This window comes from Pseudopipra pipra, chromosome 1 (genome assembly GCF_036250125.1).
Source record: "Pseudopipra pipra isolate bDixPip1 chromosome 1, bDixPip1.hap1, whole genome shotgun sequence".
In the NCBI taxonomy this organism is placed as follows: Eukaryota; Metazoa; Chordata; class Aves; order Passeriformes; family Pipridae; genus Pseudopipra; species Pseudopipra pipra.
The window spans coordinates 35420889-35446969 of NC_087549.1; the positions used below are offsets into that span (position 1 = coordinate 35420889).

The 26081-nt window shown below is 35.9% G+C and overlaps 1 protein-coding gene across 7 annotated transcripts in view; it reads left to right on the top strand.

Annotated features, from left to right (window-relative positions):
* PDE7A (phosphodiesterase 7A) overlaps positions 1–26081 on the top strand; it is a 77732-nt gene that overhangs the window by 38326 nt on the left and 13325 nt on the right. For 3 of the 7 annotated variants that reach the window (XM_064651789.1, XM_064651803.1, XM_064651801.1), the window contains exons 2-6: positions 3667–3727; positions 10349–10381; positions 10878–10961; positions 23502–23653; positions 25322–25385. In XM_064651789.1, the coding sequence (XP_064507859.1) occupies positions 3667–3727; positions 10349–10381; positions 10878–10961; positions 23502–23653; positions 25322–25385 (394 nt within the window). The remainder of the gene's footprint in view (positions 1–3666; positions 3728–10348; positions 10382–10877; positions 10962–23501; positions 23654–25321; positions 25386–26081) is intronic. The other 4 variants (XM_064651798.1, XM_064651807.1, XM_064651816.1 and 1 more) reach the window with 2 other exon arrangements.

Consider the following 26081-nt stretch of genomic DNA (forward strand, 5'->3'; position numbering starts at 1 on the left):
CAGTGAAATATTTAGGTAACAGTAGCAGGACCATTTTGCAGTGACTTACCTGAGTTCATTGGCAGTTTAAGGGCTTTAATTGAACATTTTCCAATGCTTTAGTGAGTAAAAACTTGTTGGTGCCATGTGGAAAACTATGGCTTTATGTTAGCATATAACTTTTAATTACTTGAAATAATTCTAAGAATTATTATACATGACAGTCTTCCTTTTGAAATCCAATGCTAGTTGGAGAAATAAGGTCTAATTAGTTTGTAATTCTAGGAACTTCTAGTTGATAAACTATCTTATGATCTTAAAGAATTTTTAAGTGTGAATGTTGGAGGCAGCATCACCAGTAAATTGCAATTGCCATGATATAACAACTTCTCCAAACTTGTTCAGTTTGGAGAACTGGTAAGTTCTTCTTCTCTAAACTGATAGAGTGGTTGAGAACAATTCTCTGATAGCTGGGCAAAGAACTTGGACAGAAAAGCCAAGTAGGTAAAAACCCCTACCTGGCTGTGTTGCCCTCTGTCCTCTGTCTTTTCTTTCCCACCTTCTGAGTAAACAACTGTGTCACAAAATGGGGGTCGTGTTCACTATCAAAAAGCTCAGATGGTTCTTTCTCATGGGCAGTACTGAATTTTGAAGGCTGGCAGCTCTACCAGGTTTTGTTGCAGAATGGGACCAGCAGTTGTTTCACTTGACAGTCCAAAAGCTGGCTAGCTGACACTTGCCAAAATGAAGAGCCTGACTGTTCTGAACAAGTTTGGGAAGTCCATGTGATAAAACTGATACATCAATGGAAACGTTTCTGTTTGGCACAAACAGCAGCAGGTGCTCCGTTTCCAAGTGAGACATGTATATGCTGTACTCCCTAGCATCACTGAAGCGGTTTCCCTTTGAAGAGATATGTATCTGTGTGCTATTTTGGCATGTAGTTCCCATTGCATGGCCTTTAATAACTTCCTACACTCTATGAAAAGATGTTCAGAAAGATCTGACTGAAATCTAAATTCTGATAGATACTTCCTTTGCATATTTTTGCAGAGTCCTTGTATCATTATTAAAGATTAGTGAATCTCTCACTTCAGTTTGAACTTCTTTCATTCACTTTCCACAAATATGTCACAAAAGAGAAGTGAAAGCCTTTTTACTGTATTGCCCTTTGGAAGAATAAGTGACACTCTAATATGAAACTGCAGTTTAAGGTGAGGTTTTCAAAGTGGAAGTCCAGTATAAACAATTCTTCGCAGTCATCTTTCTGACATCTGTCTTCACTGCTGAAGCCAAACAGCCTACCCAGTTCGGATGGCTGTGCTCATGTCTGTAAGGAGGAGAGCAGTTCAGAACCTCACCTGATCATTTGGGGAATTTGTGTAATCATTTGGAGTCCAGAAAACATTCCAACTGACCAAAGTTGTCCTTGTGCTTGAAAAGGGAACCTGCCTAAACACATTAGGATTGTCTTAACTTTGAATGCTAGTAAGTCTGTCTGCCTGGATGTACTATTTTATACTGCTTTATCTAGCAAAATATTTTAGATTTTAGACAGCAAGTAATATTTTAGAATCAACATATGAAAAGTGTTGATTTTTCAGTAAATTTTTGCATATTGTTTTCCTTCTTGGAGACTAATGCTCCAGCTGGGCATGGGTCTTGAAGCTGCATGTGTGCTTAGCTTTCTCCTGTATTAGATTACAGAACTGTACTGGACATGTCTAGAAATCTGTGATAGACAGGTGCAAATTGCAAGTTAGCACTAAATTACATCACTGATTGTGCCTAGTCAGTGATATGAAATGTTCCAGGCTACTGAAAATGTATTCAACTGAGATTTGGTAAAACTCAAAGGTAGGTTATACGAAGAAATTTGAAAATGTTAGTGGGAAATCTGCACAATTTTCTGGCTGATGAGATGCATTTCTGCCTTTCCTATTAGGACAGGCACACTGCTTTGAGAAATGCTGTACAAACATACTTTGAAAAATTATTTGCATGGTTTGTGATCCTCCAAGGAAATACAGAATAAAAGCTGAGACAACAAAAAAGTGCTGTATAGTTCTTTGTTGTAGTCTTTACAACAGCTATTATCATTAGACCCCATTTGGAGTTAGGTCTTGGGTAATTTCTGTAATTAAATATTAAGCTTACTTTTGGAAAAACTTCTCTGACTTCAAGTGTAAGGTTTTCTTTCTTGTTTTAGCATGAAAAATATTTAAAAAACTAAGTGTAACTAAGGAGTTTGGAGTCTTAGCACATCATTTCTACAAATCACTGTGATAGAGGTTGTTTATCCCTAGTCTTTCTTTGTGTTCATTCAGTTTGTTCTGATAGATAAATGCACGTAAGCAGTTCTGCCTTTTCCCCCTTCCAAGAAATTTTGCTTTATTTCATCTTCTTTCTTTTACAGTTATTTTCAATAACCAATATCTGGTTTTTCCTCTCCTGTTTTGTAACATAATTTGATTTCTTGTCTTTTGAGCTTGCACATTTTCAGGCCGTTGTGTGTCCCTGGTATAGCATTGCTCCTGCTGCAGTGACGAAAAAATGGGTGCTTGTGTTCACTGCCAGGCTGGCTTTTATGTGAAGTTCTCAAAGGACTCTTCACAGCACTGAGGACTTCACTGTCCTCAGTGTAAGAAAGAAGTGTAGTGGACAGGGGAAGGTCATAGGAGTTTCTAATGTGCACCACTCCCCCTCCTCTCCCCCCAAAATCTTATTTCTTTAAATAACAGCCTGATTGTGAAAGTGACCCTCTAATCCCAGGGTTAAGAAGTAACATTAATGAAGGCCCTAGGAAGTGGCAGAAGATGGTTGAAGCACAGTAAAGGCAGGATTGCTGGGTTAAAGTAAAGGCTGGGTACTAGGTCAAGCCAAGTGTGGTGCCACTGTTGTGTAGCAATGAGAACATTTTTAGCTGTTAGAGGACCACTTCACCACCACCTGTGAGACTTCCCAGATTATAACTATCCCATTAGCTGAATAGGTCTGAAACATGTCTTGTGTAGGTAAGAAATATAGCTTATGTGGGAGTATCTCGATGTTGTGCATGGATAACTTGATGACTCTTTTAGACTTTTGTCATAAAATATGAAATAACACTTGCTTGTTTTCTCTGAAATATCTTTCTGTATTCTTGCTTCAGTGATACCTTGATTTCCCTACAGAAAGCAGTGTGGCAGCCTAGGACTGCAGTTATGGTGTCATTTGATTTCTTTTACTTCTTTTAAAACTACTTTTATATTTGAAAGATGAAAATAGCCCATAGGCAAAAGTAAATAAATAAACCAGGAGCTGCAAGTATTTTTTTCAAGTATGATGCTCTAGAAGGCTGTGAGAAGCATTTTTTTGTGTCTGTGTAATCTTGTTCTGTGTTTTTTTTTTTATTGTGAGGAATGATTGAGGAACATCTGAAAAGAAATTTATGAGGGTATTTTTTTCCGAAACTTTGGTCCTGTTTTTCATAATTTTTTCACTACTAATTCTTGTCCTTCCTTTGTCCCTACTTAAATCAAAATTCGTAGACATATATGTATTTGAAAGATGCATTTTTCATGAAAGATGCAAGATTTCTAAAATTAATTTTGAGAGTTAAATTGGAAATGGTCAACTGATATTTTCACTTCAATTTAAAAATTATTTATTTCTAACTTACGTAAAATATGCTTTCTCTTTTTGCAGAGACGTGGAGCAATTTCCTATGACAGCTCGGATCAGACTGCGTTGTACATTCGTATGCTAGGTAAGCATACCAGTTTCTGTATTGCAAAGTTCTAACATTTATGATTGATTTAAATAATAAATTTTTAAATATTTGTGTTGAATTCATAAACTTATCATTCTCTTTCTCCTGGATAACATTTTGGTTAGATTCTTTAGAAGAGTTTGGGTTCTTTTGTGTTGACTTGGGTTTTTTGGTTGTTGGATTTTTTTGTTTTTCTTTTTTCCTGAGTTAATTATTGCGTTGGATGTCTTACTCCTATACTAAAAAAAAAATAACCCACAAAACAAACAAAACCAAAGAAAAGTTCTTGTAATTAACCTAAAGTGCTTGGTAGAAGTTAAGTTTTCTAAGTGACTCATGAATGACCTTTATTTCTGTGATGAATTTACCACCTCTGCATGGTATCCTTCTGGTTAAAACTGTAGCTTAGGGAACATTTGTGTGAGAGTTACCACGCACTCTTAAAAACTTCAGTATGGAGGATATGAAATGCTCAAGGTGTTCGTAAAACAATGATATGATTTTAAGCAATATTTTTCTCATTAATCCTAGGAGGTGACTTGAGAAGGAGAGGATACATGACAGGACCAGGAGTTCAGTCAACCTATGAATGTTTTCAGAGTAGGAACTAGAGAAAGACTAAAGCTGAATTCAAATGAAAGCACACTACTGGGAGGGGAAGACACCCAAGGGGAGACCCTCTGTGATACTGAGTGCACAGAAGGAGTTGAGGTCACTTGTTGTGAGAGGAGAAAGATGCAAAGCTCTCGCAGTTCTGGCTGCCAGATTCGGTACTTCCCGCACCTCTTCTGGAGGCTGCTGGTGGTGCAGATGGCGTGGGGACTGTGTATGTGCTCTAAGTCTGTTTCACTGCAAAATGATGCCACTTAATTTAAAGCCATCTTGAGCTATGATTTTCTGTTGAAATGGACTATGAATGTGTTTGCATGATGTCTCTCGCAGCTCAATGAACAACAGCTAGTGATTACTAATTCTTAAACGTCTCCAACTCAGTCAGCCATAACGTGTCTTTTTATGCCCTGATTCTTTTCAGTTTGGTTGTATATTGTATGTGCTAAAGTCCCCAGAAATTCATAACTGCGTTGTCTATGAATTTAGAGTTGTAAGCTATATACATGTGTACACATGTGTGTATATTAATTCATAGTCTTAACTTACATATGTGGGCATATGCCTACATATTTACATAAAAATCCAATTTTGACTTAGCATCTTCACATTTTTGTTTTTCAATTATTTGGGGTTTTTTATATTTGTGAGGTTGTTAATACTACAGCAGTGACTTGTCTACTGAAGGATTTTTGATCAGAGAATTTAATTACTTTGGAGATCTGTTAAGAGGAGGACAGAAGAAGCTGACTTCTAAATGTTTACTGAAAAAGCTGCTGGGGTTTTTTTTGTTGTTGTTGTTGTAAGTAGTTTTATTTTGCTTTCAAAACTTAAAATGAAGTAGTTAGGCCCATCATTTCTGCAGAAGGATATGTGATAATGCTCAAGTAATTCTAGAGGAAAGCAAAGCATGACTTCCTGTAGTTCTTGGTATATACTCCTGAACTGAGGGAAAAATCTCATTTGTCTGGAAAATCTTTAACTATTCTCATAGGCAGAACTGGAAAATAATCAGAATATGATGCTAAGTAAATTAAATCTTCACTTGTTCTCTCATTGGAATTAATTATTGCACTATGTGATTGGTGCTTGTTATGAATAGCATAAGTCTTGCTCGCTGGCGTAACTCATTCGCGCTGTTCTAACGTGGGTGGGGGGAGGAGGGTACCAAAAAGCAAACAAAAAATTGCTCACTGGATGTTTTAATCAGTATGATAAATTTGTACTATTTTCTCACTTATTAGGGATCACTTGGTTCTCCCAAATGTTATGTACACTGTACTGTACAAGTTAGCAACTATTTACATATATAGTACTTTTGTAAGTGTAAATGGACTGTAAAAAAGACCAGCCTGAAAGCTGAACAGTTGGATGCATCGGTATGTAGAAACATTCATATCAGAGTAGATTCAAGAGTTAATATATTCCATTAGAATTTTTTGCAAGAAATGTGAAGCATTGCATTTCCTACAGTATTGTGATGAAGTTTTGTTTTTGTTTTATTTATCGTAGTACATTTTAGTGGAGTGAGCTGTAAGGAATCCTCAGCTGTAACTTAATGGGAAGTTAGGCACAGTCATGAGAGGTTTTGCCTTTTGCTTTCTTGGTTTTTATTCCATATAGAGTATACCTACTAGTAAAATGTACCTTGATAAGGTGTTTATTTTAGCAGACCAAAAATATAAAGCCAAGGGTATCTGGGATACCTCTCTCTTCCTCTGTTTGGCTGTGCTGGCTGTAAAGTTTCTTCATTTGATGTTTTTAAGCTGTTCCAATGGGAATCCAATGGAAATTATTTTACATCAAGTAAATTGGAATTCCTGTGGTATAGCAGTGTTGCCAGGTTCCACTTAAAAGATCAAATTTTAGGGCTACACAAAATAAACAACTAACTGTTAACTGTCTTCATCAGTGTGTCAATATAAACAAACAGGGTTCACTGTAATGACTCATCTGTCATACCCTATTCCCAAAATATACACTAAGCCACTCCCGAGTGGCTTATTTACTATTTTAAGATATAGATACAGATGCAGCATTGTAGAATTTTTCTTTTAAGACCTTGGAAAGGCTAATACATCTGCATCACCTCAGCTACTACACCCCTCACCTACTTTTCTCAGCAACTATGAGGAATTCTCAAAATATCTTTTAAGTGCTTCTGTGTAATCTTGATACTTCCTTGATTTTTTTTCTCTTATTTGCTTTTCTGGTTTCTTTTTCTTGCTGTTTTCTATTGCCTGAAAGTTTTGCTGCTGTGCATGGAGTAGAAAGTGTGGGGCACTGACTGCTTGTATTGGTGAGTGTGCACCTCCCAAGTAAAACTGGAGCATTTTACGCTCCTTTAGAGAGATTTTACTCTCCTTTAGAGACGTTGGAGGAAAGCTACTGTGTGATGCACGCTCTTCTCCTGTAGCAGTTATGTTGTATTCAGTTTGCTTTAATTCTGGCGTATTCAGCTGACCTATCATCTGTTTCTTCAACAAATTTAATAGGAACTTTACTCTGTGAAGCTAGTAATTCTGTCTGGAAATCCTGCTCTTCAGAACTTCATGGCTTTGACTTGGGTGCTTTACCTTGAGGTGGCTGTCGTAATTTCTGCTCCCAGCTGTCCTCCGTGATCTCTGAGGTTTCTGCCCCTGCTCCAAAGGCCTCAGCTCCCCAAGCAGCTGCTGCATTGTTACTGTGCCACACTGGAGCGTTAGGGTAGCACGAAGTATGTGCTGTGTAACCCTAACGCACAGGGATGTCAGCTGTGGCATTTCAGCTGCCTCGTAAGTATCAGAGCTGTCCTTGCCCTGTAAGCAGGAATCTGAGAGAGGGGCAGGAACTAAGCGATCTCTTTCAAGGTAAGTCTTGTTACAGCCCTGATTCCTTTTCTGTTTTCAGTTGTAGCTGCAAACCTTCCACTTAGATTCATTCTTCCATGATTTATTTAGTCTTCAGTTGAGTTTCTGCCTGTATGACCTTTGTCTTAAAAATGCAAGCAATCCTGATCATGTAGAACTATTCTGGAAAAAAATGTAGCTGAATACTCGGCCATCAGATATTTTGTCATTTTTGTGCACAAAATCAGGTTTTGAAAGGAAGGCTTCACACTATTAAATCTTCTTCTTGATTCTTTGGAATCACAGAAACTCTCAAAGAGGGAAAAAAATTGTTCCTGGAAGTCCGCTGTCATTAAGATGCTGGACTTGAATGTGTTCCCTTTAGGTAACAGAGGAATCTTTTCAGAGTGGCTAAAAGTGGCCAAAGAAGGGACACTTAAGATAAAAGCTGTCAGTCAGGTTGCTGTCACTTCTGTGCTCCCCCCAAGGAAATATACCTGTGAGCAGACTGTGTGATCTCATTGTTTAAAAAGATTTTGTAACCGTTTTGATATACTTGTAAAGGTCTAAATAAATGAAAATTATTCAAAAGTTCTTTTGGTTTAGGTGTTGAATTTAAATTGTCTTTCAACTACCATAATAATGATTGACTCTGAGGCTGGACATCTGTTGCTGTTTGTAGGAATTATGTAACAGTGTCCTTTTGTCTGATAAATTCGAGATGTCTTGTGCCTTTTCTTAAAGTTACCTATGAAGATAAACATGTCTCTTCCTTAAAATTAAATTCTGCATAATTTGAGTGACAGGGTTACAAAACACTTGCACGGGGTTTCCCAAGCAAATCGATGCAAATACGTTATGTTGTGTGAAAGCACAAGGATTTGGGGTCTGTTAATCTTTGCAGTTTACAGTAACTGAACAGTGAATGCATAATGATGGTCCAGTATTCCTGGATGTTTTGGGACTAACTATACCTATGCAGTAGAGATAAGTTTCACTGTGCTAATGGCACATAATTTCATGACATGTAGCCTGTTAGATGCTATTCTTTTTTCTGCTTCCATATACTTAGAAACTTCAGATGGAAAAATGCTATCATCAAAATCCGCTTGTACCAGTATTTTTCAAGCACATTTGTTGTCTGAAATCTTCAAAAATGCAGCAGTCCTGTACAATGGTAATGGAGACTGCTTTTCTGCCTTTGTTTTAGTGCAATAGAATTTTTTACTTTGCTTGCTGTAATACATTCCAGTCCTGTAGAAGTGATATATTTTTCCAGAATAAATACAATTGTATTCTAAATAACTAATCCATTGTTGAAATCTTTATTTTTATAAAAAATATCCTCTTCTACCATGATTAAGGAGAGAGAATTTATTTAACAACTATTTAATGAAAATATTTTGCTTTCCTTGCTGGAATTTCTCATTCCTTATGTAGGCAACTAAATACACTCATTTTAGCTGTATCTTATTACAGTTGCCTTTTTGTTGCTTTGTGATGTGCATTTATAATATATAATTTCTTCTTTTGGCTAAATATTCCTGTAAATAGATGTTCTAGTAATTCCTGTTAAAAGCAATGTAGTTAGTTGCACTTCTGCATTTCACTTGTAGACAGTTTTTCATGTTTTCCTACTCAAAATCCTCAACACTGCAGGCATTTCAAGGGTAACAGGGATACTTATTCTGTCCATACTGTTAGGCAAGGTACTAGTAAATAAAAAAGAACAAAGCACAGAGAAATTTTCTGGACATCATTTGTCTGGTAAATCTGCTTGGTTTTTTTGTTTGCAGAATTCCATGTTGGTCTTCAGGTATTTTTCTGTGAACTTTTCCTATTCTTGATACTTAAAACAAGTAAATTGTTTGCCAAAACCTAGTTGTACGTTGACTGAAACTATTTGTTGATTTATGTTGTGGTTTGTAAATTTTGAAAGTAAAGAACTGCCTTGAAAACTAAATATAATTCACAAAACCTATATCACATTTTCTGTAAAAAATTAGCTCAACTAAAAAAGTCTTTTTTCTTTTAATTCAGCTGGTGAACTCATTCACGCAGCTGTAGCTATGCCTGATTACCCAGATAAATATGAGTGAAAGGTAATGGAAGTTGAATTTGCCTCCATGTAAACTGATATTTTCATACACAGCTACTAATGCATTCGCTTCCTCTCTTCCAAAGTTTCCTCTCTTTTTCCTTTTCATTAATTTATTTTGTAAATAAAATCCACCAGTTGCTTTTGCCTAACAGAAGACTTCTACAATCTGCTGCCTCTGTATTGCCGGGAAGGAGACAAGTCTCTTGCACTCTGTTCAAATGAATGCTTGAAACATTTTTAAGTAATATGTTGTCAGGTTACTTTCCCTTGCAGCTCATTTAAGGTTTTCAGTTTCAAAAAATAAAAGGGCTAATTACTGAAAGGCACATGTATTTAGTATGTTTCTACTGTTATACAAATTTTACACCCAGTATTTGGGGAGCCCTGGACCTACTTACCTTTTTGTGGTCCTTCCAGCCTGGTTCCCAAGATAACATTCATGTCAAGTGTATCACTATAGGTATGTCAGTGTTTATAGATATGTATCTCTACAAAGATGCCTGTTGAGCATTAAAAGCTTAAGTCAGTATCTTTAGCTATTTTCTGACAAGTTGCCTGCTTCAGCATTACAGATTAGCCGGTTGGAAAAGAAAAGAAGGGAAAAATACTTTCAAGGTGTCTATTACTTGCTGGAAATTAAATAGCTAGATTTTTATTTTGTTTTTATAAACTCAGTCATAGTTGCTTTTGTTAATTACTTATTTTGGATTCATATAAAAAGTGCTGTGTTTGAGGTGAGGAGAATACTACACTTGAAGGATTTTCATAATTAGAAACCAGAACATTTGCACATCTTCAATTTAACTTTTTGTTAGGATTTGAGGAAACACTATTGCATTTGATCCTCAAAGATTTGTCCAAATTTGTAATTGCAAAAGGATTTTAAGTGAAAGCTTTTAATCGAAGTGAACTACTTATATTAATGCATACAAGTACCTAATGAAAGAATACTGATCAGCTTTCAGTTGGTAAAATGGATAAGTAGAAATCAACTAGCATGCTAAAAGATTCAGGTTGAAGCTAATTACAGTGCAAAATAGTTTGATAAAATTTTAATACTGAGTTTTGGTATTTTAATAGGCTCTTGTGTAATATTCAAACAGCTGAGCACAAGTAAGTAAATGCTAGTGGGAAAATATTCTATTATGTAAAATAAAACCATATTTTAACTAGCTTATTTGCTAAAAGCTACCATTTCTAGAAGTTGAATCTTTTTTGTATTTTATAAAATGTTATCGTTTTATGTGTGTTACTGAGGAACAAATCAACTTTTAAATGTTTGTGTTTTCTGTCATATTAAGGTGCATTTTTACCATACTGGTGTAGCAAGCTCTTCCTAATTTCATCTGAATGCTTATCACATGCTTCTGGCAACGTATGCTTAGGCAGGAGAGATTTTGACAAGAAAGCATGTGATTGCATGTTTAACAAGTCTTCAAACTTTGTTTTGAATTCCACCTTTAAAACAAAAAGCATTGAAGTAGGCCTATTGTTTGAATTACTCTCCTCCATTAAGTACATGAATCTTTACCCCTCCAGGCTATGTTCATTTGCATTTTATCTCTGCCACTCTTCCACACTTTTATTTCACTCTTGACCCTGTTTCTAGGAGATGTGCGAGTAAGAAGTCGGGCAGGATTTGAAACAGAGAGAAGAGGTTCTCATCCATACATTGATTTCCGTATTTTTCACTGTAAGTATTTAAAAGCAGATAAATTACAAATACACAAAGGCTTCCATCAATTTTAACTACTGAGCCTCTAAAAGATAGCAGCTTTTATAGCAAGACCATTTTTTATACTTAGGAAAATCCTTCATGCTAGCTCATTACCAAAAATAGAAGAGGACAATCCTCACTGCTAAATTTTTGTTTCTAAAAATTTAGTTTAAACTCATTGAATTTAAACCTGAATCCCTGTGGAAATGAAGACTGTCTTATATCCAGCTACTGGTGTGTGTGCTCACTTGACAGACACAATCAGTTGAGGGGAATAATTTCCTGCTTTTATGCAGCAGCAGAAAGGCCCTGTCTAGGATGGTGCTTGAATAGACTTACAGTAGATATCAATGTGCTTTGACCTCATCATAATCAATTAACATTATGTCTACTCAAACATGTAGCTAGGGCTTAAATTTTTCGACAAATATAAATCTTAAAGTGTTACAGGAAAACAGCAGACTAAATTTTTTTGATTATGTGTTTTAGGAATCATTTTTTCTCAGAAGTGTTGCAAGAATAATATTTTTGTAGAGAAAAAAGTTAAATTATCTATCTGTGGTGTTATAACTAAATTTGTCAGTAGTTGTTGTAACATGAAGTTTCAATAACCACCAAACCAATATGCAGGGAAAGTGCAGAGGATTTAAGTCTTAATTAAATTATGTCAATATTGAATGTATGAAGTGTCATAAAGTATCTATACCAACACTGAATCAGCACAGTTCCAAGTATTCTGAATACAATGGAGAGATTTAGAAAAGCTGATTTCATGATAACAAGTGTGGTTGTTGTAATTACCTTGTTAATAAAAATGAGTGGCAGAAACTGGTCTTATGCTCTGATTGTAACTGAAGTTACTCTTTTAAAAAAGTAGATCACATTTAAAACTCTTAAACTCTTAGTTTCATTCAAAAGTTTCATAACAATAGGTGAGAAAACAAAGTTTGAAGAGTGTGCTATATTGATTTTTCCAAAAAAGAGGATAAGAATTTCATCTCAAGTCCTGATTGAGTATAATAAATTCTCTAGAAATAGCATGCAATTTATGAAGTTCATAACTATGTCTTTTTGTGTATGTATATATATGTGGCATTTCATGCTGATAGGGGAAAATACTAACAGAGTAGTAAAAGAACTACCAGTTAAAAGCCAGTCAATGTGTGATATTATTGCTGTTGTCAAACTAACTATTCTCTGTGGTCCTCATCACACTTTTCTTTCCATCCTGATGATTGTGCATCAGGCAGATCATGACTAATCAGGAAGAGGATTTTCACACCCTTTCTTCTTGCCCCTACCTGTTCAGGCGTAGGCACCAGCTTTTAGCAACATCACCTGTGGTGTCTGATGACAGCAAAGAATGTTGCTAGGAGGCCCAAAAAATTCTTTGGCTATAGCTTCCCTCTCAAGTCAACTGCTGTGGCAGTTTTCAGAGTTGCCATATTATAGTCATATTTTTTGCACTTCAGGACTGTAGCCTGTTGCAGGGTTGCTCTTCAACTTCAGGCTCCTGCCGTAATTGTGGAGTTTCTTTCAAAGTCAGTAAGGAATTCAGAGCCATCTCTCGCCATATCACTAGGTTATCTATTAATTAATGTAACTGTGGGATTTTATTAATCAGTAAAATATTTTCTTTTTCTCTGCAATGCTAATTGAGTCCTGATCAATGTTTCCTTAATTGTTTTAAGCGAAAGAAATTTAGTATGATACTATGAGACTGCAAGTCGAGAGAAGTTCTGGGAATCAGACTTGACCTGATTTTTAGGGTATTGTCCCTGCCCTCTCCCGGTAACTCCAGAAGGATTTGATTTTGCCACATTGAGCTACATGACCGAAAAATGTTCACCCTTATGAGCAATAGCATGTGAGAGGAACCAGCCAGCTCTTCTTTCCTTGAGGCAAAGACTGAACTGAAAAGGGTCTCTTCTGGAGCCAAAGCAAACTAAACCATCTGAATGCTCGCTTTTTTTTTTTCCCTCCCCACCACAGCTGTATCCTGAACATCAGTAATGCATGGATATGCTTCCTTCATCATGTTTGTATAGTTTCAGTGTAACTTTCTTCTACCATCCAGTAACTTTATTGTGTGGTACTAAATATTTTGCAAAGATCATGGCTTACCTGTTTTGCAGATGTTGTATATACTGGCTGTCAAGTCACAGTGTGGAAGCATTATTGCTGTTTTGTATTTTTCTTAGCTAATTTGTGTTGTTCAGCATTTTCTTTTTGTGTCAATGATGTTTTTAGAAGAAGTTGAACATCTTTCAGGAGGTCCAGCTAATAATCTGCTGACCAGTTCTCTTTTCCTATATTTTATTGGTAGGCTCTTAACCCCGTATTTTATTGGTAGGTTTGAAGAGTACTGAATTTTAAATGCTTTATTCTATTTTCAGGAAGCTACTGTTGTGTGCATTTGTTTTAAATAGTCACTTCTGTTTCATTACACTATTTTAACTTGCAACTTCATCTAGTGTTGCTGAAGAAAATTTTTAGCACTTACTTATTAAGACCACTTCTGTATCTTCTTAAGCATTATAAGCTCAGCCTCTGTATCCTCATCCCATAGTTCTGTAATTGACAGATGAATATGCAAGTTTTTAACTTGACTAGAAGTATTCTCAACGGTAACCTTTTTCTAGGAAATTCAATTTGAGGAAAGATTGTTGAAAAAATGTCTTTATTGTTATTGTTAGAGATGGTGAATTCTGAGAATTCTTTAATTCAGGATTTGACTGGTGATCAACCTAAGTTTGTTGGGTGATAATTTTCCTTCTATATTACGTGTTGTTTGAGAAGTCACCTTTTTATAGGTAATAGCAGGAACTAGCCAGGAGGAGTAGCTTAATTAACAAATTTTTGTTTGAATAAGACTGCTTCCTGATGAGTGGGGACTGTATTCCTCGGTTGGTTTGCCGTTGGTTAATGTTGAATCATCAGTTAGTAGCTTTTCTGTTACTGTGGTCTGTTGATTATGCCTGTGTAGGACCATGGGCATAAACTCAGAAAGCAGCTCAAAGCCACTGTTTCTGGAAAGGAGAGAGCAGGCACACAACTTTCTTCCTCTGAAGTAAATTTTGGCCTTAAATATAATGGTTGTTCAGTGGATGTATATAAATCACACTTGCACATTAAAATGCCTGCACTGTAACGTTTTATTGACTTGACTGTGGAACTTTTAACTCCATGTGTAACAAGGAGGAAGTTTTGCAATACTGTGACAATGCAGCATGTACTGTTTGGTTTTCAGGGAAGTTATTGAAAAAGTGATTTCAGTGGTGTTAACCACTCTTCCTGTCTGCTGGTTTACAGATAGGCTACAGTTAACATGATTACTTAAAATTTTTTTTTCACATTACTTGAGACATCACAGACAATAATTCAGTCTGCAGCATTGGCAGAATATGTTGATAAAAGCTAATGCAAAACAGAATCTTTGGTAGAAGAATTGGTAAGTGACAGTATAAAAATATTCCCTTTTTCAAAAACAGTAAACCAACAATAAATTTTTAGGTTTTGTTTTCTTGCTATTGAGAGGTTGTCAGTAATGTCTATTTTTTTTATATATGTGTGTCTGTGTATATATATACACACACTTACAAATACACTTAAGTAACTTTGAATATGTTTGTGAGGAGTTTCTAGCATGCACAAACAGAAGTATATAATGTGCCCCAATCACTCACTATTTCACCTGAAAAAAAAAAAACCAAGCAGTGCTCATTTGTGTATACAGTATGTTATACTGAGGAAGTGAAGCCAAAAGGAATAAAGCTCAAGGGAATAATTAAGATAACAGAAAAAATATTGGGAAGTACCTTATGCGGACACAACCTAAATTAATGCTTTTAAGCTTCCTTTTTAGGAAAGGGTTGTTGGATATAGTCTGAAGAAATAGATAAAACCCCAAATATTTTTGGGTTTGTGGAGAGGAAACTTTTTTTCTTTGTGCTTTTCCTGTTTTGCCTGACCCTAAATAAATAAGACCTTGTTAAAAGGTTTTTAGAATTCTCTTGGGCCACTCTCATCTGCGCATCCTTCTGTGGGGAGATAGTGATGTTGCCAACACATGGGGCTCTATTTTGTGTTTTCTAGATAAGGGAATATGACACATATGTGAGTTAAAATGTCTTGGAAAGAAGAAAGGGGTTTTTGAGTTATTCAGTATGTGTCTATATGGCTGAATTTTGAAGCAGATAGATGTTAGCATATGGTATAGTGCTTCACATAGGAGAGAAAATAACGTGATTTGAACTTAAGACTTCATTGAGACTTAGACAGTTCTTCTCTTCAGTTGTATATGAAGCCTTTTTAGTGGGAAAAGAAAGGGAGACTATTATAGGTAATGGATAAATCTAGTTCTCTTTCTTGAGAAGGCAAACACTTGAAGAAATTCATGAGTTTATTATACAACCTTCAGACAGTTTACTTGGAAATCATAGTTCATGTAACATATTATATGCTACTCTGAGATCTGACAAAGATGTCAGCATCTACTGTTTGCCATGGTGTTTTTAACTTTTCAGTTTTTTGCTCACAAATTGTTGGAAAAGGTTTATCTTACACAGTGAATTTAGATTCCCCTTGGCTGAGAGGCCAGAAGTCAAAGAAGAGAGAGGAGTGCAAATCCAAATTGATTGCTTTAAACAGCCAGTCCTGCTTTTGATATCATCTAGAGATTGAGATAAAATGAGCCTGGTCCAGGTGAATTTGAATGCCCTTTTTAGTTTTAGGAAAACAGAGGAATTACCAAGCTGAATATGGTTAAAAGTAATTGTCTTGTTCAACAGTCTACTGTGAAGGGTGAGTTTCACAATGAGTAAAGTCATGCGAGAAGATTTCTGTGTGGTCATAGGTTGAATGAATTTGTTTCCCTATGAAAAAAACAGCACTGAGAAGTAAAAGCTTGTACTCAAGAGATTTCTCCAACAGCTGCCTTTCTGTGAAGCATGGGATTCTGAAATGGTCTTCTAATTATTCACAATCCAGATTATTCAAATATATTGTTTTCCTCAATATGAGCAAAATTTTGACTTGGGTTTAGTGTGGAGAATGCAGTCCCACAAGGGGAAGTCACAGATAATGCTCTAAATACAACCTTAGCCAAACGAAAACAGTGAAGATAAACATGAAGTGAAAAGTGAGCTTGAAGTGAGCTTGGTTAAGGAAGATTTTGGGATAAAAGCTGCCAACTGAGAATACAGGACAGGTTTATTTTTTTTCTTTGCTGTCCTAGATTGTTGTTTTACCTACAGTTTCTTCTTTACGAGTTTCTGTGAAACACTGTGTGTGCCCTGGAGTCTTACACAGATCCAGACCACTCTGTTTTATAGCTGAAGTAAGTTTGACCTTAGAAGAAGACAGAGACACATTCTGGTTTCTTTTTCCCTTTTCTTTTGAACCTCTCCATTGCGTTTCTTCTCCAAGTAGCTTATTTTGAAAGCTTTTTTTTTTTTAATGCTGGATAGTTTGACGGAAAGTATGTGAGAATTCTTTTGTTTTCATGTCTGCTCCTAATTTGACTTTTGTATTCGCAGTCATACAGACTGGTAAAGGAAATTCTTTTTCTGTTAACCATGATGTGTTACTTTTGAATTATTCTCTCATTTCTGGTGGTGGAAAATAGCTAAAAAGTATTACTTGAGGATTCTGACTGTCTATTATTGTAGAACTGAAGATTTCTAGGACACTGAAGAAAGGTGGGTTTTTTCATAAGACATCAAGAAAATTATTTGGTGATGGTTTGGAATATATTATCCTTTTGGGAAAATAGTGGAACCATTATTGTGTCATGTACTTGTCCTTCAGGAGCATCAGTATCTCGATTAACACAGCATAACCCATTTTGTAAGGGCTGTGTTTGTGTTCTGATGATATTCCTCTAAATGTTTCGCTTCAGTGAAGTTCATTGGTTCACACTGTGCTGTTGTGAGCTGCAGATTTGCCTTGCCCAGTGGGTGGGTTCAGGTTTAAAAAAAAAGTACACAATTGCAGGATTGCTGGGGTTATGATTCAGTAGATTGGTATGGAAAGATTATGCCTTGTATATAGTTTCCTAGTCCTGAGATTATTGCATAATATTACTCATTCCAGCAGAGGAATGGCATTGTATAATTTACTTAATTTTGTATCTTTCCTGAGGTGTTTACAGAAATATTAAGATTAGCCAAAATTCAAGAGAGATGAATTAGTAAAATCCTGTAGATATCTTTTGACAGTGTTTTCTTTACACTTTTTCTGCTGTGCATTGGCTTACAGTGCCATTGGAGAATTGGCACTTATTTCATACTGAAGTAGTCTAATCTCTGCACTCTGAATAATTTCTCTCAAATTAGCTCTGCTTTGAGCAGAGAACTGGACTAAAGGACTTTGGGAAGTCTCTTCTGGCCCTTCCCACCTAAATTATTCTACGGTTCTGTGGCTCTATATTTTGCTAAAGCAAAAAGTATTTCATTCTGTAAGGTCCTTCAGGAAAGACGTTATCTTTGGTAGTGGTGATATTTAGCAGTTCTTTTTGCCTCCATCGGGGAAGATTCGTTGAAAACCACTGTAGTTTTTAATATAATTTTGGTATTACCAGAGTTTCTTGAGATTTAACAATTTTTTCTGAATCCACTCAGTCAGAAGACACTTGCAAAGCCATGTTTGTTTCATTGGTCCTTAACCTGCATAAGGATTTAGCATATTTTCCATTGATCATTACTATTTGGAAAAGAAGTGTATGAATGTTTGTATAAGTAGATATATACTAAAACCAAAACAGTCTGGCTTAATTTTTTTCATTTAAGCAGGAGAGGGGATGTAGTGCCTTACAGTGATGCTGAGCAGGGGTTCAAAGTGCTTCTAAGGAAAACAAAAAGTATAATAAGGTAATTTAGACCCCAATAGTCTTTCTATGTAACTTCAAAATCCTTACTAAAATTGTATCTTCCAAATGAAATCATGGTTTTATATAATGCTTTAGTACTGAATGTCTTAAAAACTACTTGAAACTGCAAATCATGAGTGGAAAACTTAGAGAAGAGTTAAATAACAGGACTTAATTTTTTAGAAAATGTTCATGGATCTAAAATAATATATTTCTTAATGGTTTGAGGGGGATAGATGGGAAATTAGAATGCTTATGGGTCCCTCTAGTGGTGTGAAATGCTAGATAAGACTTTCAAATTATTCATAAATAGAAATTATTTGTATCCTCTAAGACCTTAGAAAGATAAGTGACAAATTGAATATTGCTTTCAAGTGTATATATTTACAAGTAGTAGAAACTTTCAGATATCATGTCATGTTTAGTGACATTATCTGATGTGTAAAGATGATAAATGCATATTTGGGCTTAATATGGAAAAATCGTGAGAGATTACTTCTGCTAAAAGAAGATATTTCTGTGATACTTCTTAGGAAAAAATCTCCTGGTGGGCCTGTGCACCTCAAACTTCAGGTTTTACATTAAACATAAGATCCATCCTCTCAAATATTGTTTTTAAATTTCTTTTTTCTGTTAGTGGCAGTGATACCTGAGATCCTCAGTTATGCTCTTTCTATTTTTTATAGCAAAACCCAGTGATTTTTATTGTGGATAATTTCCTATTTGCCTTTTGTGCTGTAGCAGGGAAGAAATGGAGGTAGAGTTCTTAGACTGGATAGCCTTGTTTCAGCCAGGATCCCATCAGAGGGTATGAGTCTTTATCTTTGCATTAAAATAAAGTTGAAGCATATTGTTAGGATTTAGGTTTTCCATTAATAAAAAATGAAACCAAATCCTAATTAAGCCGTCATTCTGCCTTTTGTTGACTGTCCTTACTATATGCAAGATGCAAAAATTCAGAGAGCAAATCTATTAGTATATGATTTAGTGATATGATTATGATTCTGTGATTATCACTTGTTTTCACTTTGTATTTTTATATCAGCATGAGAAAAATAAATATTTAATATCCCTGTGAAATGTGATAAAACTTTTTTTTTAGATTTTCGTGAAGAGTGACATGCTTGAAAGATTGGGAGTGGGAAGAGAGATTAAAATTAGTGTCTTGAAATACAGATGAAATCTGTTGCATGAAGGCAACGTGCACTATTTTATTGCTGTATATGCATAACATTAGCAAAATAATTGATATTAGTAAACAGAATTACTTTTTTTTTTCAGAGAAAGGAATATTTTATTTTACCAGCATCTCACTTAAGATGCTTAGAAACAAGAATATAACAATTTTGATCAAACAAACAAAAAGAAAACCCCCCAAAAATTGGAAAATATTTTGGATGATATCTCTAACTTAGAAAGGAACGAGAAGAAGAATGTCATAGGATGGCTGCTGTCGACTAGGCACAAAGACCTTACAGGTTGTGTTCTGATTCCTTGCATCAAAAGCACTTCCAAATGCTGCGGCATCCTTCTTAACATGCCTGCCATCCCAACTTTGCTTTCATTCTCTTTCAGTTCTCAGGGCAGTAAATGGCATACTTATTTTCTCATTCTAATTTGTCTCTAAGCTGTCCTTAAGAACAAATGGTCAGTATTGGATATTAGAAAGGCATTTAGCACACTGAAGGCTCCAAATGAAAGATGTTTGGGCTGGGAGGAGGGACGTCTTTGCAGCATGCTTATTCATGAGCACTCTTCATTCTTCACCACCTTCTTTCCATAATAAATACATTATTGAACCTTGATTTGGTCGGGTCTTCAAAATTAGCATCTCATTTCATGACTCATGATAGAAGAAGGTAGGCTGACATTCTCATATTAATCATGCATATAAAGAGAACTAATGTGCCAGGAGGGAAATACCAAGTTTCCATTGCACAACTGTATTTTACCAGTCCTTCCCATGAACTGGTCTTAGCTGGTCTGCTGGAACCACAAAGCAGTTGGTTTGTGTATCCTTAATAATAATTTATCTGTGAAGAAAAGGAAACAGCAGGCATGGTTGCTATCAGTGTTCCTGCAGCTGAAGAACCTGTCTTCCTCCCACCCCATTCCTTGAAAGCCAGCTATTTTCTGTTTCAGCCTCCCTTTCAAATTAATAACCTGTCAAACCTCCGCAACTGACTCGCCTGTTCTGAATTGTCTTGTGGAAAATGTTTAGCTGTTAAAGGGAGAGAAATTTACTTTTGGGGTTGGTGTTGTCCCCCCGCATGAGGTGTTCTGGAACTGCAGGGGGATGGCAAGGCTCAAGATCTCTTTTCTCATTTGGAAGTTATTCTAATCATTGCAGATCTAAATCATAAAGCCTTTTAGTCGAGGTTTGTTTGACTTGGGCTATACGTGTCCAATAACTAGTAGTTCAAAAGGGAAGTGCAAAGCCCGGCCTCTGGGGAGGAACAGCCCCAGCTTGGCTGAAAAGCACCTGAGGCTTCTGGTGGGCACCAAATTGAACATGAACCAGCCATGTGGCCTTGTTTGAAAGAAAGCAAATGGTATCCTGGGCTACATTAGGAGGAATGGTGCCAGCAGATAGAGGGAAGTGATCCTGCTCCTTTATTCAGCACTGGTGAGGCCTCACCTGGAGTCCTGTGTCCAGGTCTGGTCTCCCCTGTAAAAGAAAGACATGGACATACCAGAGTGCCATAAAGAGTCAGGAAGATTAAGGGGCCAATGAGAAAAGGCTGAGCTTGGACTGTTCACGTTAGAGAAGGCTCAGTGGGGGAACTTATCCGTGTATACAAATACCTGAAGGGAGGGTGCAAAGATGAGGGAGCCAGGCTCTTTTCAGTGGTGCCCAGTGCCAGGACCAGAGGCAATGGCACAAACTGAAGCCCAGGAGGTTCCCTCTGAACATCAGGAGACACTTCTCCACTGTGAGGGGTACCAAGTGCTGGTACAGATTGCCCAAGGAGACTGTGGAGTCTCCATCCTGGGAGATACTCAAAAACCTCTGGGACACTGTCCTGGACAATGTGATCTGAGTGATCCTGCCTGAGAAGAGCAGTTTGACCAGATGAACCCCAGAAGTTTTGTAATAAGCAGCATTGCTGCTGGGAAAGCTGGAATGATGTAGGCTTTGCTGTTTGTTTGAATTGCATCAGCTGAAACAGTGCTCTTTTTTTTCTTCCTTTTTCTTAACAAGGGCTAGAAAAAGTAGGATTAATGTGTAAAAGTAGTTTATGAGCTATACAAATAGGTGATAATTTAGAGAGTTTAAACATGCTAAATGTCTCAATAGCATATTGTGAAATAAAGAGTAATAATGGTTTACAGAATAATGAAGCTTCACAGAAAACCAAGCAATTCATTTGCCTCTGTACCCACATCATCATCAGAAAAAATACAGAAGCAAGACCATGTGCAACCCCCCACAATGGCTTACAAATACAAGTGGAATGTCTGTACTGCCAGATTATTGCATTTCTGTGTTCTATTTTGTTCTTTGCTGCCGGAAGCTGCTGTTTTACTTGTATTACCTACATCATACTGTTCTGTCAGAGATTAACATGTGGCATCTGTGACAGTGAAACTTAGTTTGTAGTATGACAACAAGAATAGGTTTTTGTTAACTCTAGATCTGTGGAAGAGTACTTGAGATCAAGAAAAGTATCTGCATTATTTCTCCTACTTTAAATATTTTGGTTTTTTGACATTTAGTCAAGTTCCTGGCTTTTGTATGTGACTTTGTAGATATTTTAGATCATTTTATGACCCAAGTTACAACAATTTTATATTGTTTTATTTTTCAACCTAGCAGCTTCTGTTTTCAAATTTGGATTTTAAGGGATTGGATCAAGGTTGAGGGGGAAGAACTATGCCCCTTTAACAGCAGCAGATGTATTGCTCCCTGATTCTCTGTTCTGCAACCTGGCAACGCTCAGATTGTAACCTCATGTTAACAAATGTGCTTAGAAATATTGGTAGAGTAATGCAGCCTGACAGAGTCTATTTATTTGCCTGCTGTACATGTGAATGTTGCTTTATAAGCTACTTTTATCATATGTAGTACATATATATATGTATATACATATATATATATGTATCAGTGTCTTCAGAGGAAGTGCCCTTGTCCTTGAGTATGATAACTCGAAGAAGGATATTTCATGTGAAGTTGTCTGAGTTAGCCCTGAATTTCAGTGTCTTGATAAAGTGCTTCAGGCATGTCTGAAAGAATATTCCAGTTTTCTCAGTTTAATCTCTGTTAGCACAGACTGTTCATGTGGAGCACTGCTGCGTTTGATTAGATACTGTGTGTTTATCCCACTGTCAGTTCTGTTTAGAGGTGTTTTATTACTGTGGTTTGGAAATCGGTATATTAATGAGCTAACATAGAACAGAAAGTAAGTTGGAACTTCTGCAGGGAGAAGAATTTAAATGGATAAGATTTATTTTACATAGGATTAAGCTGCTGTCAGTGCTACGGCTTTTAATTGAAGTTGTCAGTAAGACTACAACTTCCCCTGTACAGCATTTTAGACTGACTTTTAAGAACAAAAGTTGTCACTCCTTACTTCACCAACTTCTAATATACCTTGTTCTTGGAAGAAGAAGAGATCTGTACTATGGAGTTGAGCTCATGTTGGTTTTGAGGATCTGCATTTTTGGAGAAGAGCCTGTTTGCATTGACTTACTTAATACCTTATTTTTAAACTTTTTTTTTCTTTTAGCATAAGTAATTTCAGGCAAAATGAGTGAATATCAAGATTATTGACCCTTGGTTATAGAAAACTGCCATTAGGGTGCTGCTGAAAAGAAAGTAAAGGCCTTCAGTATTTCAAAATCAGAGTATCTGACTTGTTACAAAGAAATTGTAGCTACGCATAGTTTGATCTTCAGGTTTCTCAAACACTTCAAGTATATCAAATGGAATTGGACCTAAGCTAGCATCAGTCATTTGAATAAACAGTTAACCTAGTAAGTATAAAGCAAAATATTTGGATTAATATTTGAAAACAGGTTAAAATAATTTTCTGTTGTGTTTTCACTGTACCGGGAAAGAGATTTGCATATGCTGTGAAAATAAACGTGGTACTTGTTTGCCAGAAGAACGTAACTATCTGCAAAAGCACCAGAAGTACTTGAATGTGTTTAAAATTTTGCCAGTAGTAGAGCTAAGAGATTTTCTGAGCTTTAAAATCTGTGTAGAAGTTACTTGTATATGCTCAAAGCCTACTTGTATCTCCTGTATCAACATGCAGTTTCTGATATTCTCTTGCTGGTGTACATATATTATGTGATTTGTTAGAGAAACGGATACATGAGAGCAGCCTTCAAAAAATAATTTGTTTGCAGTAGCTATGTGTTTTTAGACAATTTCCATAATGTTTCTGTCCTTTCAATAACAGAGTTCCTTAAAAAGATATGTTGCAGCTGTGATTTAAATATTCGTTTTTCTTCACAGGGTGCTTACATGGAACACTTTTTTCTAAACTCTGGCTCTGTATTTCTTATTAATAAAAATATCTGTATTTGTGGCTGAAATGTTTGATACCAAAAAAAAGCATTGGCTTTATACCAGACTTCCCTGAACACTCATCTTTTTGATAAAGGTTTTTTAGCAAGAGTGTTTATTTTCTTGTTTTTTGTAGCAAATTCTGAAATCGAAGTCTCTGTGTCTGCGAGAAATGTGAGAAGGTTGCTTAGTTTCCAGCGATACCTGAGATCTTCCCGTTTTTTCCGTGGTATCACTGTTCCAAATTCTTCAAACATTTTAGATGATGATTATAATGGACAAGCAAAGGTTGGTTGCTTGATCTTTATTTTTTTAAGTATGTTTTTTAAAATGCTTACTAGTATATATAACTATATCACATGTTCAAAGTACTACCAAATACGAGTTTTAAGCATGTTTTTTTATATACGTATGTGTATGTATTTTTGTGTGTTAATATAGATATATCTTAATAGATTGCAACAAACTCCTTTAATGCCTACTAGTGTATTGGGATGATTTTTGTGGCTAGTGGTTTTTTTTCTTTCTTTCTTTTTTTTTTTTCCTAGTAACTGGTGAACGAAGGGTGCACTCTAAAAAAATGAAGAAAGGAAAATGTGTCTGTATATAAGAAATGTAGTGGAGCAATTTGGACAACTGTTTTCTTTCATTTTTAGTCTAACATGACTAAAGAACATCTGAAAGAGTGACTACCTACTACTGCAAACTCAGTAAAATGCAGTAAATTGTTTTCTCAGGACATGTTTATGCCAAACAGACTTTTTCTTTGGTAGGCAATTCTTCTAGAAAAGAAAACTGTGATAGCTATGTGCGGGGAAAACAGGCACTGGGAAGAGAGGTAGTGTTAAGAGAGCAGCTACCTGGATAAAAGACTAGTGTGTTGGGGACAAAGGATGGATAGTGCTGAAGGAGACTGAACAGGCAAAGATGATTCAGGTTATTCAAGATCCCAAAGGCTGTGTGTCACTGCATTTAGTGCTTTTTTATTTGTCATATTGACACAAAAAAGGAATATACTTACACAATGGACATATCCTAGCTGAACATGACCAGGCTGTGGTGTAGAAAAAAATCTGATAATCTGGAGGATGGATCTTAAAAATGTACATGTAATTTAATAGTAAAGAGAACTTGTTAATGCTCTTGTTTTCTCAGGTAGCAGAGTTTTAATGGCTAGTAGAGAAAAGCTAAAATGCTTTTTGCATAATTGGATTATAAACCAACTCTACCAATCTAATGATAATAGGAGAAGGCAGGAGTCTGTCGTAAAATGTGCTGGACAGGTATTTCTCATACGGGTAGGGGAGGCAGAGATTGGGATTACTGAACTGTGGTGAGGCCTCATGTGATGTTTGGTGTTCTTGCTGATCCCTTTTGCTGGAAGGACAGTTCATGTGAAGCTGCTGAGAAGACATGCTAGTTCAGTGAGGTGGAAAGTCAAAAGCTAGGTTTGTAAAGAATTTAAAATGCATTATGGCTCATATAATGGGTCAAATGCAAATGGCTCATATATCTAGTAAATCATCTAGATACTATTTCTCTTCTATAAGCAGGGAAAAGACAGAAAATGAGGTCAAAGACCACAGATTTATTTTCTAGTTCATTGAAAAACTGAAGTCTGAATGCAGTGTCTTTCTGTCATATTATTTCTGGTTTTAACCTAATTGTTTTAAATTGTGTCTTACTTCTTTTGAGAACTTGACTAAAGGACGAAAGGAAAATCTCCAACCAGTTCTGTCAAGGCACTTCTCGGGTTTTTTCAGTTTTTTAATTTGTAAGATGTATTTTAAAGTTTTTCAGTTATCAGGCAAATTTAATTATTTTTTACTACTATTTTTTTTTGTATGTAGAAATCCTAAGACTTGATCTGTCTCTTAAATCCTAAATACTCCTCCGGGTTACAGGAAGATAGACATACGCTGATTAAAAGATGACAGCTTTTGTGTTTTCTTTCAGTGTATGCTGGAGAAGGTTGGAAATTGGAATTTTGATATTTTTCTGTTTGATAGACTGACAAATGGTGAGTTTACTTTTGCTATTTCATTTGTGTTTTATCTCCTAGCATAACTTAACTGTGGCACTTGTATTGCAGTATATGATTCACTAAAAAGCACAAATTTCATCAGGTAGTACTTTTTGGTTTAATAGTGTTTAATCTAAGTCCTAGTTTGCCTGGTCACTCCATTAAAATAATGAATCTGTCAGTGCTGATAATAATCATTGATTTGTAGAAGAGCCCCTTCATGTACTTTGTACTTTCTGTTCTCTTTCAGTAATTTGTAGTAGTAATTTGATAGAAATTAACAAATCATTTTACTGTCTTAGACTTTTTTTTTTTCAATTATGGGTTTGCTGGTAATTTATATGCTTGTGTCCAAAAGGTCATTTATATTGAACAAGTATTTTCTGATAAATTTAAAGTTTGATAGTTCTATTGCTTTATAGTGCAATAAGAAGGCACGTTGGTGTGAATGCATTATAATTAGGACATGTAATAGAATACCTGGAGAATTAGGAGTTGAGGAGAGAGAAGCTGCTGTATTCACAGCTTGCACAAAATAGAAAAAGGAAGAGAGCATCATGGTTAGTTTTGTGCGCCCATTACAAGTAGCAGTAGGAGCTACAGAAGTATTTGGTTAAAAAAATGCCAAAGTATTGTTTAATTTATGGACAGACAGAAAAGAGATCTGTAAAAGTGCTGAAAAGGAGGAGGGAG